This window comes from Ambystoma mexicanum, chromosome 6q, assembly GCF_040938575.1.
Source record: "Ambystoma mexicanum isolate Mex_15411 chromosome 6q, UKY_AmexF1_1, whole genome shotgun sequence".
Lineage (NCBI taxonomy): Eukaryota > Metazoa > Chordata > Amphibia > Caudata > Ambystomatidae > Ambystoma > Ambystoma mexicanum.
Window position 1 is genome coordinate 386,421,836 of NC_090937.1, and position 15,452 is coordinate 386,437,287.

A 15,452-nucleotide genomic window follows, 5' to 3' on the forward strand; every position below is an offset into this window, starting at 1 on the left:
CGCACGTCCCCCACCTTCATTATTACCATAACTCAACCCCCATCTATTTATTTGTTTAAAATTTGCAAATATTCAGTCAAAATAATGCAGTAATGGTCTGCAATGTTTTCTGGTGATACCTCTTGGGGGAGAGGATAACGACCAGGAATGTTTGTTTGACTAAATGTTACTAAAGGGGAGGAATGATAGCTCATGGGCAAAGAGTCTGTCTTGGAAGCAAGACAACGCAGCGCAACACAGGTTCCAATCCCGCGCTTAGAAACCACTCCTGGTATTAAGCACGGTATAAGTGACCAATTGTAATTGGTAAAGGAAACAAAGGGGAAAAAACTCAGGGAGGAAAAGGCAACGTTTTTCTTTTTTATATGGGGGAGCCAACAAATGAACACAGTGAATATATATTAAAACAAAGGGGCACAAACATTGGCAACAAAAACACATTAAAGCCAACAAAATAGACAAAGAAGCAACACCAAACTAATAGAACTATACAACAAATACTCAAACCCTGCTCAAAAGATCAAAAAGCCCCCAAACACCCTTGAAGTGTGAGCCTGCCCTCACTCTGAACTCCTTCGCTCAGCCTAAGAACCCCACAAAGGAGTAGAAAGTGAACTGGGACATAAATAGAGGGTCGAAGTTCCATTAGGAGATATAAGGGCTCTGATTGGCTGAACAAACTCTACAAATGTGCCCATGGGGGGCTCTGATTGAATGATCATAACAAATAAATACAAGATTTGGGCTCCTCATTGAACGATTACTCATTGCCAGAGACTTGGAAGTCAGACGCAAGTTCGATCCAGGATTCATCCGCCACAACCTGTCCGGACAGAATGGGCATTTTTGTTCAAAGGTTCGTCCAGCCCTACTGGACTGTACCATACATCATAATGGCTGCCGATGTTCCGACTGTTCCACCTGCGTGCACAGCCTGTTATTACAGCGCGTAAGCACATGTTCATGTCAGCCAGGAGAGCATTAGAAGACAGAATATAAACACGTAGACATTCACTTTAGTCAGTGCAGTGTACGTTTATTAGGCAGCTCAAACTTCTGATCAAGTGGCATCTCCAGCATGCAGGGAAACCAGTTCCTGCAAACAATGAGCCGGCAGGTATTGCTTTGGTAAGACTATGTTTTCAGCGGCAGCGCAGTAAATGCCACAACTTTGGGATAGCCCTGCTTAACCAGGTACATGAAAAACATCACGTTAAAAAAAGCCATTACTTATGCAGTGGATGTCATACAGCACTTCACATGACTAATCCAATAACAAAAATGAAGATTCATTATCCCCAGCAAAAAAGAAATTGTTAAGAAATCCCACTGTTAAGCAACGGAAAGGCACTTGTTTGAGCAACAGTGCCCCCTTCTGTGGGGCCTTGTATTACACATTTCACCACACGCAATTCTATTGAAGCTTCTTCGGTTATCAAGCATCGCCATGATCACTCTGTGCTGTATTTCCTATGGCCGGCCGGCAAATCCCAACGCTTACTTTCCAGGCGCAGGTAGCTTATCACCGGCTGCCCTGCCCCTTCTCGCTTGCTGCCACTGTACAATAGAATGGTAAGCATGTACGCCCTTATAAATAAATTCATCTATTAAAACATCCCTGAGTAAAACATTTACCAGACGAGTTCTTAGCCCGAAAGCCCCTCGTGCATTTGACTAGACGGGCAACCATAGGCACACGGTGAAAGAAGGATTCCCCCTGGAAGATTGCAGAGGCGGTGATCACGCTAAAAGTATATAACATCATGCATTCTACACATGTGCTGGTGAATCCATTGCATATCTTGCATCTAGCACATATTTTTCTGCCTCATGTCAGTTAAATGTTTGAAGTTGTTTTTAAAGATTTACATTATATGTACCCCATTAAAACATGGTAATATTTACTATTCCAATATTCTCTACTGAAATATCAATTATCGTAAAAAATTATTCTTCGCTCGCACTCTCACGCTCACACACACACACACACACACACGCACACACACGCCATTCTTCTGTTGTAAAACTCTTCGCATCCTCGGGTCATTAATGTCACAGAGCAGCAGGGCGCCCAGCTTATGTTCTGATCCTTTTGTAAGGCACTGTGTAGCTATTATCCGTGCGAAACGCATTCTCTTGCCGGCAGGCGGCGCCGTTCATCAGGCCTGCGGCTTCGCTCATGCATTCTGCGAAGGTGCTGGATTCCTTTGAATGGGCCCCAGGATTCGTCTCACTGAGAATCTGCAAAAGGAAAGAAGAACGAATAAGTTTTGTGGCAGTGCCCACCCACATTTATTTAAAGTGCTTGTAGTACTTCACACATAAAACGGAACTAGCTGCGCTGGGTTGCAAGATGTCACACTAGTTCTAAGTCTTGCTGAATTTTAGATAGGGTGGGTACTTCTTACCAAAGCATTTAGGTAAAATTGAAAAAATTCTCTGACGTTACTTAAAAAGCTTTGACTGACCTAAGGATGTCCTACTAAAGTATGGGGCAACTTTTAGGCGTCAGGGGCCACCTGAGATGTGTGGCAGATCTACAAGGCGATTCAGCAGGTCGGGAACAGCAAACAGGAACGACGCAGATGTCTGCCAGCAAAAAACAGGTACTGCAGGGAGACCCCGAAAAAAGAAGCTCATCAACCCTTAAAGGCAGTTGGGAAACATTGAACTGTGGAGGAGCTGGGCAATGCTCAGTAGCAATACTGGAGCGCATGCATGGCGGGGCACTGGCTAGAAGCAAACAATTTGGACTGCACTGCCCCATATGGGCTTTCCCCTTTTGGTTTGGCTTGGCAGGTGAAGAACAAAGGTCTGTAGGGATGACCAGAGCAATGCCAAAGCTTGAGATTAATTGTAAACCTTCGAGCGATCACCTCTTTTGTTTTGCTTAGTCAACCCGAGTGGGACGGGTATTCCCATACGTGGGTCCCGTGTCTGCTGACCTAGAGACCCAAACTACTCCTCACTGATGAGGCCCAACAAGGCCAAAACATGTCTGGGGATGCTTGTGGTCTCGTGCAGAAGGGATGTGACCAAGCAGTTCAGGCTGGACTGCCCCTTTTGGGGTGGCAACAGGCGTGATTTCAATAATGGTCTGTAGGGTTGCCCAGAGCAATGCCAAAGGGTAAGATTCATTCTAAACCTTCCAGCCATTACCTCTCGTGTTTTGCATAAAAATACAAATCAAGGGAAACCAGCACTGGTGTAAATTGCTCTCTGCCTCCCAACTTCTGCAAACTACTAGCTTCAGCATTCGGACTGTGCTAATGGAATTCAGACAGGTAGCGATCAAACATCGATAGAGACTAGCCACGCAACCAAGCTGTGTTGATAACAACTACTGCTGTTCTATCCTGGAAGGTCAACAAAAGATGCTTCATGTCCATCACTCCACAAAAAAATAGAAACATTTTCAAATGATGTCCTTCAACAGAGCTTCACCCATCAAGCATTCACGGTCCTGACAAAATATGGAAGATAGAAGGTACATTAGGGATAGTTATTATTTCCCAAGGCTGGCAGCATAAGAGATGCTCTCCAGGTGTTTTACTGTCGCTCAAGATATCAACTTCAAATTCATGATGCTAAACTAGGGTTTGGCCACTGCTTCTGCTTTCTGTCAGGATAGAATGCAACTAGCCCAACTACGATTCCGCAAGGTGCTTGGGTCCCCCAAACACTTACTAGCACTACATTCACAACTATGACTGCCTCCATTCTAAGTGGTGAATTGTGGATTCCACCTTCTGTTAGACACAAACAAGCCGCCTGTATCCCTAATGCAAAATGGGGTCAAACTGTTGTACTACAGAAGAGCGGGAAGTCATTGTTTTGGGTAAATGTTTGCCTAGTGCCAATTTCACAGTTTACTGCCCTGGTTCGATAGATCGGTCGCTTACCTTTCTCTTCTGGACATTTTCAGATTGGAGTCCCGTTGCTTCTTCCAAAACTGAAATAACCAATGTGGTCTTAATTAGTAAATCAATAGCCGACCGTAGATCATTTATTAAACATTTTATGACAAACTGGCACTTCGTTACTAGCAAAACTGGAAAGAATAACTAAATGGTACACTGACAAGCCTATGCACTGGGATTTAAATATTTGTCAACCCGCATGATCGTGCTTTCTGAAAAAAAATCTTGCAACTTTTGGAGAGAATTGAACCCAGAAAAGATATGTTAAGTGCAGAGCATCAGGTAGCTGTGCTGCAGCTGATACCAAGCAGATCGGGATACGTTTATGCCGGGGTCAACGTGCTGAAGATGAGGACTGCCATCCCGGGAAAATCGACTCTTGTTCCAACGGTTTCTTGGACTCAAAGTACTGTTGGGGGACCCCTGCTCTACTGTTTTTCAAAACAGAAAGTCCCATTGATTGCCATCAGTTGAGAGGGGGGTAGGGTGGAGTACGGAACAAATTATATCGAAGTAAACGATTGGCCACACGTAGGCCTCATACCTAACCTCTGCTCTTCTTAAACCAAGTTCCTATGGGAAAATACTACAAAAAACCGCTACAAATACTTAATAAAATACTTCTGCCTAATGCCCATAATAACTCATGAATGGCCATGTAAGTAGAGTTATTCAACTGATACGCACCTTGGAGAAGCACATCAATTTTGTTGACCACATGCTTAGCGTTCTCCTTGGTGAAGCACATTGGTGGCTTGAATTTTAGGATGTTTCTGAAGGGGCCATCTGCACTCAGAAGGATCCCCTCCTCTTTAAGCCTAGGAGAAAAACAAAACGGAAAAGGACTAAGACAGATGGAAAGAAGCTGGAACACGCTATACAACAGTCACTGAGAACCCAAAAGACAGCCGGCGGAACAGCCAGTGAACTAAGGCCAGCCAGACAACATAGGGCCTCATATTAAGGGCATCGTTTTAGGTGATGTGTTAAACCTCCATTGAACTGAAGATCTACACCAAAAAAATTAACTTCATTTCACTTGTGAGATCAAGATAAAGAAACACTGGCTTTGTATTTGTTGTGCTCATTTTTGTTCATTTGTCGTGGCTGCAGTCGATAAGGCAAAAAAAAAAAACGCAAAGAAATGCAGGCAAATCCGCAACAAAATCTTTCAACAGGCAGCAACTTGCAATTACAGGAGACCTCTTGCCTTCAACAAGGAAGTGCCTGGCCCACTCACATTCCGAGAGGAAGAGCAGTATCTAGATATCTGCCCACACAGAACAAAAGCTGCACAATGCCTACTAGGTCAGTTGCGAAAAGAAAGAAAACATGCAAGACTGGTGCCTAGGTTGTTAAACTGTGAAACAAAGTATGTGTTAACAAGATGAAACCAGTGCCCAAAAGAGCGACTTACCTATATATGATGTGCTGGGCTTCTGCTGTGGCTGGGGTTCTCTTCTTCCTGTCCCTCACTAGATCAACTCCAACAAACAGACCAACGCCTCTGTGAAAGAAACAGGCAGTATGAGATGCTGAACCAGCACGATCACGTGGTCTGATTATACCTGGCAAAGAAGAGGCATTCTTGAAAGGATAAACAATAAATAACCTATTTTACAGTTTCACTTGATTTTGAACTTGGTGGAATACTTGTTTCAACAGTTTCTGCTCTTGTTTAAGCTGTCTGTAGCAAAGCAGCCATTTTGTGGTGTAAGATTGCTGAACTTGGTGGAATGCTTGTTTTGACGGTTTCTCCTCTTGTTTAAACTGTCTGTAGCCAAGCAGCCATTTTGTGGTGTAAGATTGCTGAACTTGGTGGAATACTTGTTTTGACGGTTTCTCCTCTTGTTCAACCTGTCTGTAGCCAAGCAGCCATTTTGTGGTGTAAGATTGCTGATAAGCTCACTAATTGTAGACGACTCACCCATTCCTGTAAATCAGCCACATGAGTGTATTATTGCGAAATCATCAGCCAAATCCCTCCTGCACTCGGACTAACAGTTCTCAACACCAGGGCAACCCCAAAAGGAAAAGGTCTGGGAATGCACAACTGCCAGTACAGCCGGCTCAGGTCGTGCAGCGAGTTTGCAACGTACAAATCTGATCCCACCCTAACTTGAGAGTGTCATCAAGATGAACCAGGTAACCAGCATCTTGAATACAAGGATGCAAGGGCGTTGCGTGATGTGGTTTCTACAAAGAGCCTTGCCAGTTAGGAGAAGGCTTAGGAAACGATTGCATTTAGAGGCCAATAGCTTGGATTGATGTTGAGCGCCTTTTTAAAATACCTTTAGTTGTGTAATCATGATGAGGTTTTTATGTAAAAGTGGCCTCGAGTTTGAACCCTATTTTAATGTTTGCTGCTGATTTGTAATATTTAGGGCCTCATTACAAGTGTTGCGGTGAGGCAACAACGGCGCCGATAGTGCTACCGGCGCCGTTGTTACCTCGCCGCAACATTACGAGTTTGCTTGCGGGTGCCACTCTGGACGCCTGGTCAGACCAGAGTGGTACCCGCACTTTATTAATTGTACTTGTATTCTTGGACACAGGAAAACAGCCAAAACCTAGTTTTGGAAAATAAATTCAGATATTTCATGTATTCCCAGAACTGCGTTCATTTGACCTGTTATACTGCTCGATTGCAATAATTCTGCGTCATCGCCACCCAAATCATTCTGCAGACCAGTCCCGAATATGTTCTGGATGCTTGTGGCACTGGCGCCAGTGAATTTAGTAATAGCAGACAGTGGTGCTTTGAACAGAATCATGTACAATAGCCAGGGTGAAGATCGGGTCACCTTTTCTGAATAGGAAAAGGAATTTAGGGCTGAGCAGGATGCAGGGATAGTGGTCATATTTGATATGTTACGTGGGAGGCAGTTCCCTGGGGAAATGGCAAGAAGAGAAAAAGGTGCGTAAGCGGAGGCAGGCAGAGCAGGAGGTGCACTGGACAGAGAGGCAGAGTCGGGTACCTGGAGCTAAGGGTATGAGTTGGGGAGATAGCTGTCCCTAGTCCATGAATTGCTTTAAATAAACATGTAGAAGGAATTGGTCAGGGTAGAAGGCTAGAGCGGCAGTCAAGTCGAATGAGCACATGGGTCGAGAGGTGAATTTAAGTCAAGTGGAATGTGAGATGCATTTTTTCCTGATGTTTATCAGGTGATAGATTGGTGGAGTTGAGTTCGGTGTTGAAGAGGACCCCCACTATTCTGAATGGTGTAAAAAGGTTGTGGGGTAGAAGTGAGAGAAGGAAGGATGGAGCATGCTGGGCAGAAAGGTAGATTACCTGTGTTCGGAGCTGCGCATAAGACAACAAATTGGTGGTTGGTAGCTGGACAATTAGAGATTAAAGAAGAGCAGCCAGGGGTCAAGGTGGGAAAGTAGAAGGTCCTAGGATCCTCAGGGAAGAAACCAAATTAGGAAGGTGAGTTTAACAAGAGAGAGACCGTCTGGAGGGTACAATGATATCTTTGAGGACTACAATTTGGAGATGGGTAGGATCTGAGGTGTTCATGTTCCAGGAGATGGAGAATGAGCGGCTTATTGGGTAAGAACCAGCCAGGAATATGGAGTGTCTCTGATGCCAGTGGCTTAAAAGAAGAGAGGGCTGGCCAATAGTGTTGAAGGTCACTGAGAGCTGAAGGACGAGGAGGATGGAGGAGAGTCTAGAATGAGGAGCAGTGGTGAGCAAGCCAGATATTTGTTTCCGTGCCATTTCCATGGCGTGACAGCTGCAGAACCCTTATTGGAGAGGGTTGCAGAGGAGCAGTGGAGAAGGAAAAGAGGTTGATAGTTGGCTAGGATGCTAGGGTGGCTGGAAGCCTCATAAGGATTCCATAGAACTGCTGCTATGAAGAAGCAGGCAGTGAGCATCAAAGTTGAGAGCAAGGTTAAAAAAGGAGACGACGTAGAAGAAATGACAGGGTGCCAGGACCTTGATAGTTTAAGGAGTGAATGGGTCCACAGGCATAAAGATGGGTTGGGTTTCCAGAGAATGTGCCCAGGTTCAGCAGGAGAGAACGAAATAAGAGAGCATAAACATAGAAAGTGGAAGTCCGTGGGAGTGACAGGCGCCATTTTAGAGTTCATACCGGATGTCTCCTATCAGTGGATGCTTCGCCATTTGTTCGTTCAGCAGCTCTATGAGGTAATCTCCCACTCTGGTTGCATTGCCCTGGAGGTCTTCTTTTTCAATCACATCCAACACCGCCAGCCCAATAGCACAAGACACTGGGTTCCCGCCAAACTGAAAGAAAAGCACAAAAAAGATACTGCTGCACCGCTCTTATACCAACTTTCCATTCAGGATTTCATAAGCAATTCTAACATGAAGAAGATTCACCTGCTCATTATTATGGGTTTGAAACTGTGTGAAGATATTGCACTTAATAATCATTAGTTTTACATTATTTCTCATCCACGGTGCAGAAACTATAAAAGGGTCGCCTGGATTTTATTAAAAAAAAAAACGGCCCATGTGTTTTGTACAGTCCTAGGCTAGGAAAGACCAGCTGTAAATGCACAAAACTTTGGGTCAGTGAAAATAACAAAAGGCAGAGCAAGAGTGGCAAAAGGCACAGAGCTGCTGGCTTACGACTTTGGGCCGACCTGTACTATTTAGTGAAATAAAAAAACACATACACTTGCTCGCTTAACCTCTTTAATCCTCATGGACGTGATCCAGGTTGTCATTCAAGACACATTTAAAATAAATTAAATAGGAAATGGGAAGAAGTAACTTTGCCAGTTAGACTTTATGTAAAGACAAACAGAATAAAGGAATGTGCCCATCTAATGTACTTTAAATATGTCTCTATATTCCACCCGTCAGAAATAATAATGCTGGAATGCCACAGAATTTCAGGAGCACTGGCAAGATAAGCTTCTTCAAGCAGCATTGTTGCCTATGCAATTAGGAAAAGATCTGCTAAAACGGAAGAAGGAGCAGGAGAGCCGTAGTAATGGGCTTCACGGCACTTTCTGCACCAAGCTAAGGGAACATCCACTACTGTCAGCACTGCCTTTAGGCCAAGCACCCCCCCCCCTTCCTGGTACGGCGTGTGGCCTGGGAGGTGACATTTACCAATGCATCCTAAAGATGTTGCTTCGTGTCCGGCAATGGCTTGAGGGTCTAAAACCATCACAAGACATTTATTTAATATAACATCAAATTGGATAAGAACTCAAACATTTTGAGTGGTTTTAACTTGGAGCCTGGCCTAAATCCAGAGCATGCTTCAAAAAAGGCAGTCTTCAACATTTTCCTGGAGCACTATGAAATCCCTGGCACAGTATATGTTTCCTCCAGGTTCTGGGGATTGGCAAATGCTGGAAGATAATTTGCCAGAACAAGGCAAGGAGGTTTCTTGTAAAGCCTTTATATTAAGAGAGTGTGCATTTCCATTTGATCTAATCTCCCCCCCACCCCTCCGTCACCTCAGACCATTTGGGAGCACATTTTGATAAATAAGAACCCCACGTATCTAGTAAAGGAACTCCTGCATTTCCATAGACGGCCATTCAGTGCAGGCTGCTGCGGTATGTCACAGAAGTGCAAGTGACTTTTCATGCCAGTAAAACTGAACCCTCCCTTTCCTGATCTGTGGGTCCTAGTGCTGATCTGATAGTGGGATCTTCAACTCTAACTGAGTGAGAATCCCTGGCACAGAGCGACTCTAGTCACGCATTGAAGTAAGGTCTGGTTCCTACGCTGGGTCAAGTATCAAGTGTATGCATATGACAGGACTAGAACCTCCTGGTTGTGTTCTCCAACCCAGAAGGGCACACTTAAGTAAATTCACCAAACTAAAATTCCAAGAATCATGTGCTTTGTGGATTGTATTTATTAACTTATAATATCTTCTTCTGAATGGAAGTTCGGAATGTATTGTAAAACAATTATTCTTCAAAACAACTCATGTAATCCTAGTTTCATTTCACGTACAGGGAGTTCCTGATATCTCCTACAACATTTTGTTTGAAACGCATCTATGAATGTAAATCCGGTTTGATATGTATAAAGAGAATGTACACCAAAAGGCGCCTGGGTCGCACTAATGACACGGCAGCACAACACAGACCAAAAACAGGTCTATCAAGTTATTGAGCGGGTCCACCCCTGCAAACCCTCAGTTTTCCTACATTTCTAACCCCACCCTGAGCCCCCCAACCCATATATATTTATTTTCCAATATTTTTTTCATTAAAGTTCATTCGGTATTTTTCTTTCGGTAGCGTCACTGGATACCGATGGGCAGTGTCTGAAACTAATAGGCCGGTGTGGATTCATGCTCTGGCCCCATCCTGGTTGTAGGTATCTTATTAATGCAAATACTCATGAGCACCACTTACCGTATTGAAGTATTCTAGTCCGGAGGCCCCAAAGGCTTCGGCAATCTCTCTTGTTGTCACCACACATGACATTGGGTGGCCGTTTCCGATGGGCTTCCCCATGGTGACAATGTCGGGCACGCAGTCTTCTCCTTGCAGCTGGAAAGCCCAGAAATGCTTCCCGACACGTCCAAAGCCAACCTGAACCTCATCCGCAATGAAAACGCCTCCTGCTCTATGCACATACCTAGAAGCAAAACGCACAGTCCAGCAACACACCACCTAATGGGTCTTATATCAACTCTAAAACAATGAGTGCTGTACCAATGGTAACACATTGTATGTAATGAGCCAATATAATGGTACTTGAAAATATTAATTATATAAATCAATCATTCATGGAACTTGTTATTTTTCCATTGAGTACATCTTTTAAATAATCCAATATAAGTTAATTTAAATCTATTACTATTCAAATGCAGTCATTCAGGGAACTGCATTTGTTTTGTTCCAAATACCATCAAACACGAATTCTGCTTCCTAATGGCAGGCTGCACCGGTTTCTTTTCGCACTCTCCTCGTTAGCGCACCCCAAAGGTCAGAATGAGTTACCTCCCAGAGGCTCTCAGAGTAAACCATCCATTTTAATCCGTAGCTCCCTGATCTAGCAAACAAGACAAATGTAGCCCAGGGGAACTAAAATGGTTATAGGGCCAGGGTTCGAAAGGCGGTGGCCAACTAACCGCCCAGTCTTAAAGGGGTCAGCAGCACGCTCGCCTCAAGTCCACAAATATGTGCTTCTGCACATTGAGAGGACCACTATACACGGCCCATCATGCATGGTTAGACCAAAGCAAGCCTCAGAAGGCAAAGCACCTTGATGCGAACCCTGGTGAACAGGTGTGGCATCTATTTGTAGGTTATAGGTGTCCCTCCCATATACTGCCATTGCTCCAATTTACTGTGAGAAATTAATAGCCTCTCATGGAAAAGGTGGATCAGTAGACCCCCTCCAACCTTGAGCCGGGTGGTCCAGAATTTGCACATCTTGCCTTCCCTTGCAACCCACAGCCAAGTGAGGCATGACAAAGTGTGAGCAGCCTAAGCCCCGGCCCCCACTGGTGGAGCTTATGTTATTGATCTTCTCACACCCTGCAAGGGTTTCACTGCAAAGGTCACACATCAGGGCTAATAAATTAATAAAAGCAGTGAAATAGTTGTTAAATGATTAGGGGCACAAACTAAGTACATACTCTGCCACTTTCTGGAAGTACCCTGCTGGTGGAATAACTTGACCTCCGCAACTCTGCATGGATTCCGCGATAAAGGCAGCAATCTACGTGGAAGAAGACGACATCTAAGCAACTTTTCAAGGTTACAAATTGCGAACATTGAAAAAACACTAGAGACCGCCAAAACCAGCTTTTACCATCACTCTAGTTTAGGGCGTTTGCTTTCGTTACAAATGAAGGGACAGTCACGCATAAATGCATGTAGGGTGAGGAAACGATTGCATTGCTTCTACAGAAGGGATTACGACTCCCTGGATCTTATAAATGGTCATAACAGTATTTTATCAAAAATACAATTTCGTATAATCGATTAGGAGGACTTTTTAATGGGCGACATGAAAATCTGAGAGAAGAGGGCCCAAGCATCATGCATGCTTCCGAGAGTGTTGGCGATAAAAGCTGATTTTGGTGATGCTCGAAACATTGAAATGCTCAGAACAGCCACCGGCAGGAGAAGACAATAGGTTTCAACCAAACCATTGTCAAAACGAGACGGTCCATGGGTGCTCTGTAAAGCGCAACAGGAGGAAAAGGCACACACGGCTTCCACTGGCTTAAAATGTGCAAGAAGAGGGGAGCAAAATGGTTATTTTCAATGACAAGAGATTGGAGGTTACGTCTGACACTGCTGGCTGCCAATCTTACATTCTCGTTCCATCGGTTGGCGTTTGGAAGATCTATGCCTCAGGAGGCTACGCCAAGCCCAGGGCTTCTATCTTTAAGACACTCCCATTTAACTGCATGCCTCCCCCGAGGTATTGTGCACCCCTGTCTAGGCATCGCCATGTCCATGCAAGCCCGGAACTTCAGTCTTCTTGGAAACAATGTTGAGCTGTCACGTCTTTATCATTAAGAGTACACTATTTGCAGAGAGGCAGACTACAGTGGAACACACCAGGCTCCCCATAGTAGGTGAGAGTTTAGTCTTTAGACAACGTGTCCTGTACTTGTTCAGTTTTCCTAGGATATGTAAAAGGGGAAAGAAAGGAAAAAATAAAACTATCCATTAGTGAAAAGGTTTGTCGGTGGTATGGAGAATCACACAGTCTACCGATCCCTTGGCCTACGAGACATCTGATCAGAGTGCACGGAAAAGGCTTGCATCGTTTGTACTGTGCGGTGCATTTCAATCATGAGAGAAATGCACCCTTGCCTCGGTAAAACATGCTATCCAGTTTCGCCCTTCAAACTCCCGGTCAATATTCCATTTCAGTATTACAGCCAGGATGAAACACTGGAAAGGTCGGATTGTTAGTGCCGTTCATACCTTTCCAGCATCTCAAAGGCCACTGATGTGTCTATAAAACCCCATCTTGTACTCACAGTTCAAATGGTCTTGGACTTTAAGGTGTCACAATTGTGGCGGGAAAAACCAGTCATTCAGAGTGAACTTTCAAGGTCTGATACCATTATGCATACACGAGGCATTGTTAAGTTGTGGAGCTGTTGAAACTCAGCTCTTTGCCAACTACTTTTATGCGCGTTTCATGCAGCCCATTGATGCACCATTGATTCATTGAATTAAGCACCTAGGCGTGGAATGCTGGAGGTCGTAGCTATCGGTCCACAGCACTTCCGGTCTGGGTGTTGCAGGTGCGCGAAGCTAAAATATGTTTATTAAATCCTCTCTCGCTGCAAGGACAAGAGGAGTGCAAAAGATCAAGATCCTTTCCAATGATCAAGAAGGGTTCTTTCCACTTTAGAACCCCTTTCCATCAGAAGGAAATGAGTGCAATAGGGAGCAGGAGCGTTCCTTGTAACCTGCGGCATAATGCCTGCATGACAATGTCGTGAGTCCAGGCAGGACCAGGCCCTAAAGTAACACATGGCGCTGGGCCTCCAGGTTCACAGGCATTGTGATTTTTGTGTGGCTCACAAGAAAAAGCCAGAGGATGGGGCAGAAAACAATCTGCATTGTATTGAAGACATTACCTGGTGGCAGGTTACTAGGTACATCTCTCGGGCCCTCGCAATTGGGTTTCCTTCCTGATGGAACGAAGATTCACAGTGAGGAGAAACACATCTTGGAGCTCCTCTACGCCAGATTTGCTCGAGATGAACCGTGCGGTCGGAGGGATTGTAAAACACATTGTAGGTTCGGACTGATGTAAAAAACTAAAACGTGCATAGAAATAGCGGCAACCCCAAGCACGAGGCGGGGTTACATTCTTTACGCTCCATTTGCCATCTCTGACATGTTCTCCAGTGTATAGTACAAACCTTGCGACCCTTGGTGTGTGCCTCCTCAATAATTTGGCGCACTTCATCTGCATAAGCAGAGGCAGCATCTGGGTGGTCCTCCCTGTATTTCCCGCGGTAGATATCTGGAGAAGGAGCCTGTAGAAAAATCACCAAAGTATAGTTATTCATTGAGAAGACCAATTTTAACTCAATCATAGGCTGGCCATTCTGAAAGCACAACCAAGGCCAAACAGAAAGCAGCCCTGCATGATGCTGAGGTACAGCCAACATAGGACCGGCACCAAAATCAGCAGAACCGCCTGCTGTGAAGCAAGGTGCTGCTACTTCCAACCACCCGGCTCCCCATCGGCCCCCGAGTGCCTGCTCCACTGACAGCTCAGTATTGAGTGAAGTTCCCCACGCTAATGATCCAGGACAACACGTCAACGTACAATACTCACCACATGCACGTAATCCTTTTTGGCCTCCTTGCCGAGTTGAAGAAATTTATAGGGGCTGATGTCAATCAAAGAGGTGACATGTCCGTGGTAAGCGCTAAAAAGGAAACAAGAACAAAATGAAGTGTGCCTTGAAAAACATTAGAAGTCGCTGCTTGAAATCGGCCATTGGTGAGGAGCGCAGAATGGCCGGTGCCAGCAAACTTGGCATTCATAAAAGAGCCCCTGATGATTTTTTTCATCACGATTTATGTGAAGGAGTACTTCAATTCCAGGAAACTACCAACAGTGATGTGCAGTGGTCGGAGTAGGCTGGAGCTGTTGGGAGAAGTGCTGCTCTAATGGTTTCGTTTTAAAATAAAAGTGTAGGAAGAAGTTGAAACTTCACTTAAGTGCACTGCACTGAACATTCCCTTAAACAGTAGGTGTGTTTGTTTGGGGGGGTCTGGATTGCACGTGGGAGGGGGCGTGGTGATGGGTTTGTAGGCCTCGTGGGCAGGCAAGCAGGGAACATATTTCCATGAATTCTTTTTGTACACTGCTGATGTGAGCTCTTTGGTCTCTTTCTAGCATAAGTCATTCGAGCCATCCATGCGAGCATTGTGTCAATGTTAGAATGCAAACATGGGTGTGACTGGATCTGGATCAGAAATATGTGCAATTCATCTTTCTCCTTTAGACACTGAGGGCCTATTTCATGGGATATTTTGCACGGTGCAAAGTACTTTTCACTGGTACAAAGTGACTTTGTACTGCCAACAAGCACCCTGATTCATGGAACTGTGCTAAGTGTCTTTTTGCCATGCAAAGTGACTTTGCATGTGGGAGGGGAGAGGGGCGCCAAGAGAGGCCTGATTGCAAGAGGGGAAGAAGGGAGGGGTGTAGAGAAGAATGAGGTCAGGATGTCCTGGGTTTTGATTAAGAAGTCAGAGGCCAGTGCAGTGCAGAGGGTCAGGGATGGCAGAGGAGAAGTGGAGACTGCAGCAGGATTGGCGAGTTCCCTGCAGAATTTAAACAGGTCATCCATTGTGTTAGTAGCCTCAGAGATGTGGGCTTGTATATAGGCCTTCTTTTTAGAGCGGATGGAGAGTCTGTGCTCAATGCCTGCCACGTCGACTCAGCAGCTCTGCACTTGCGTTTCAGAGAGGCTAAGAGGCTAAGTCAGAATCATTCCAGGTGATTAGCAAAAACATCCAATGGCTCTGCCTCCAACTCTTTTTGCCCCGGAAAAGGACGTCTCCAAAATGAATGTCCTGTTCTTTTAA

The 15,452-nt window shown here is 44.9% G+C and overlaps 1 protein-coding gene across 1 annotated transcript in view; it reads right to left on the reverse strand.

Annotated features, from left to right (window-relative positions):
• Positions 1–1,015: 1,015 nt before the first annotated feature.
• ETNPPL (ethanolamine-phosphate phospho-lyase) overlaps positions 1,016–15,452 on the reverse strand; it is a 29,982-nt gene continuing 15,545 nt past the window's right edge. The window contains exons 5-13 of the mRNA XM_069630873.1: positions 14,191–14,284; positions 13,769–13,885; positions 11,510–11,592; positions 10,278–10,503; positions 8,018–8,172; positions 5,338–5,427; positions 4,608–4,738; positions 3,903–3,952; positions 1,016–2,241 (exon numbers count right to left, since the gene is read on the reverse strand). Of these exons, the coding sequence (XP_069486974.1) occupies positions 2,077–2,241; positions 3,903–3,952; positions 4,608–4,738; positions 5,338–5,427; positions 8,018–8,172; positions 10,278–10,503; positions 11,510–11,592; positions 13,769–13,885; positions 14,191–14,284 (1,111 nt within the window). The 3' untranslated portion in view covers positions 1,016–2,076. The remainder of the gene's footprint in view (positions 2,242–3,902; positions 3,953–4,607; positions 4,739–5,337; positions 5,428–8,017; positions 8,173–10,277; positions 10,504–11,509; positions 11,593–13,768; positions 13,886–14,190; positions 14,285–15,452) is intronic.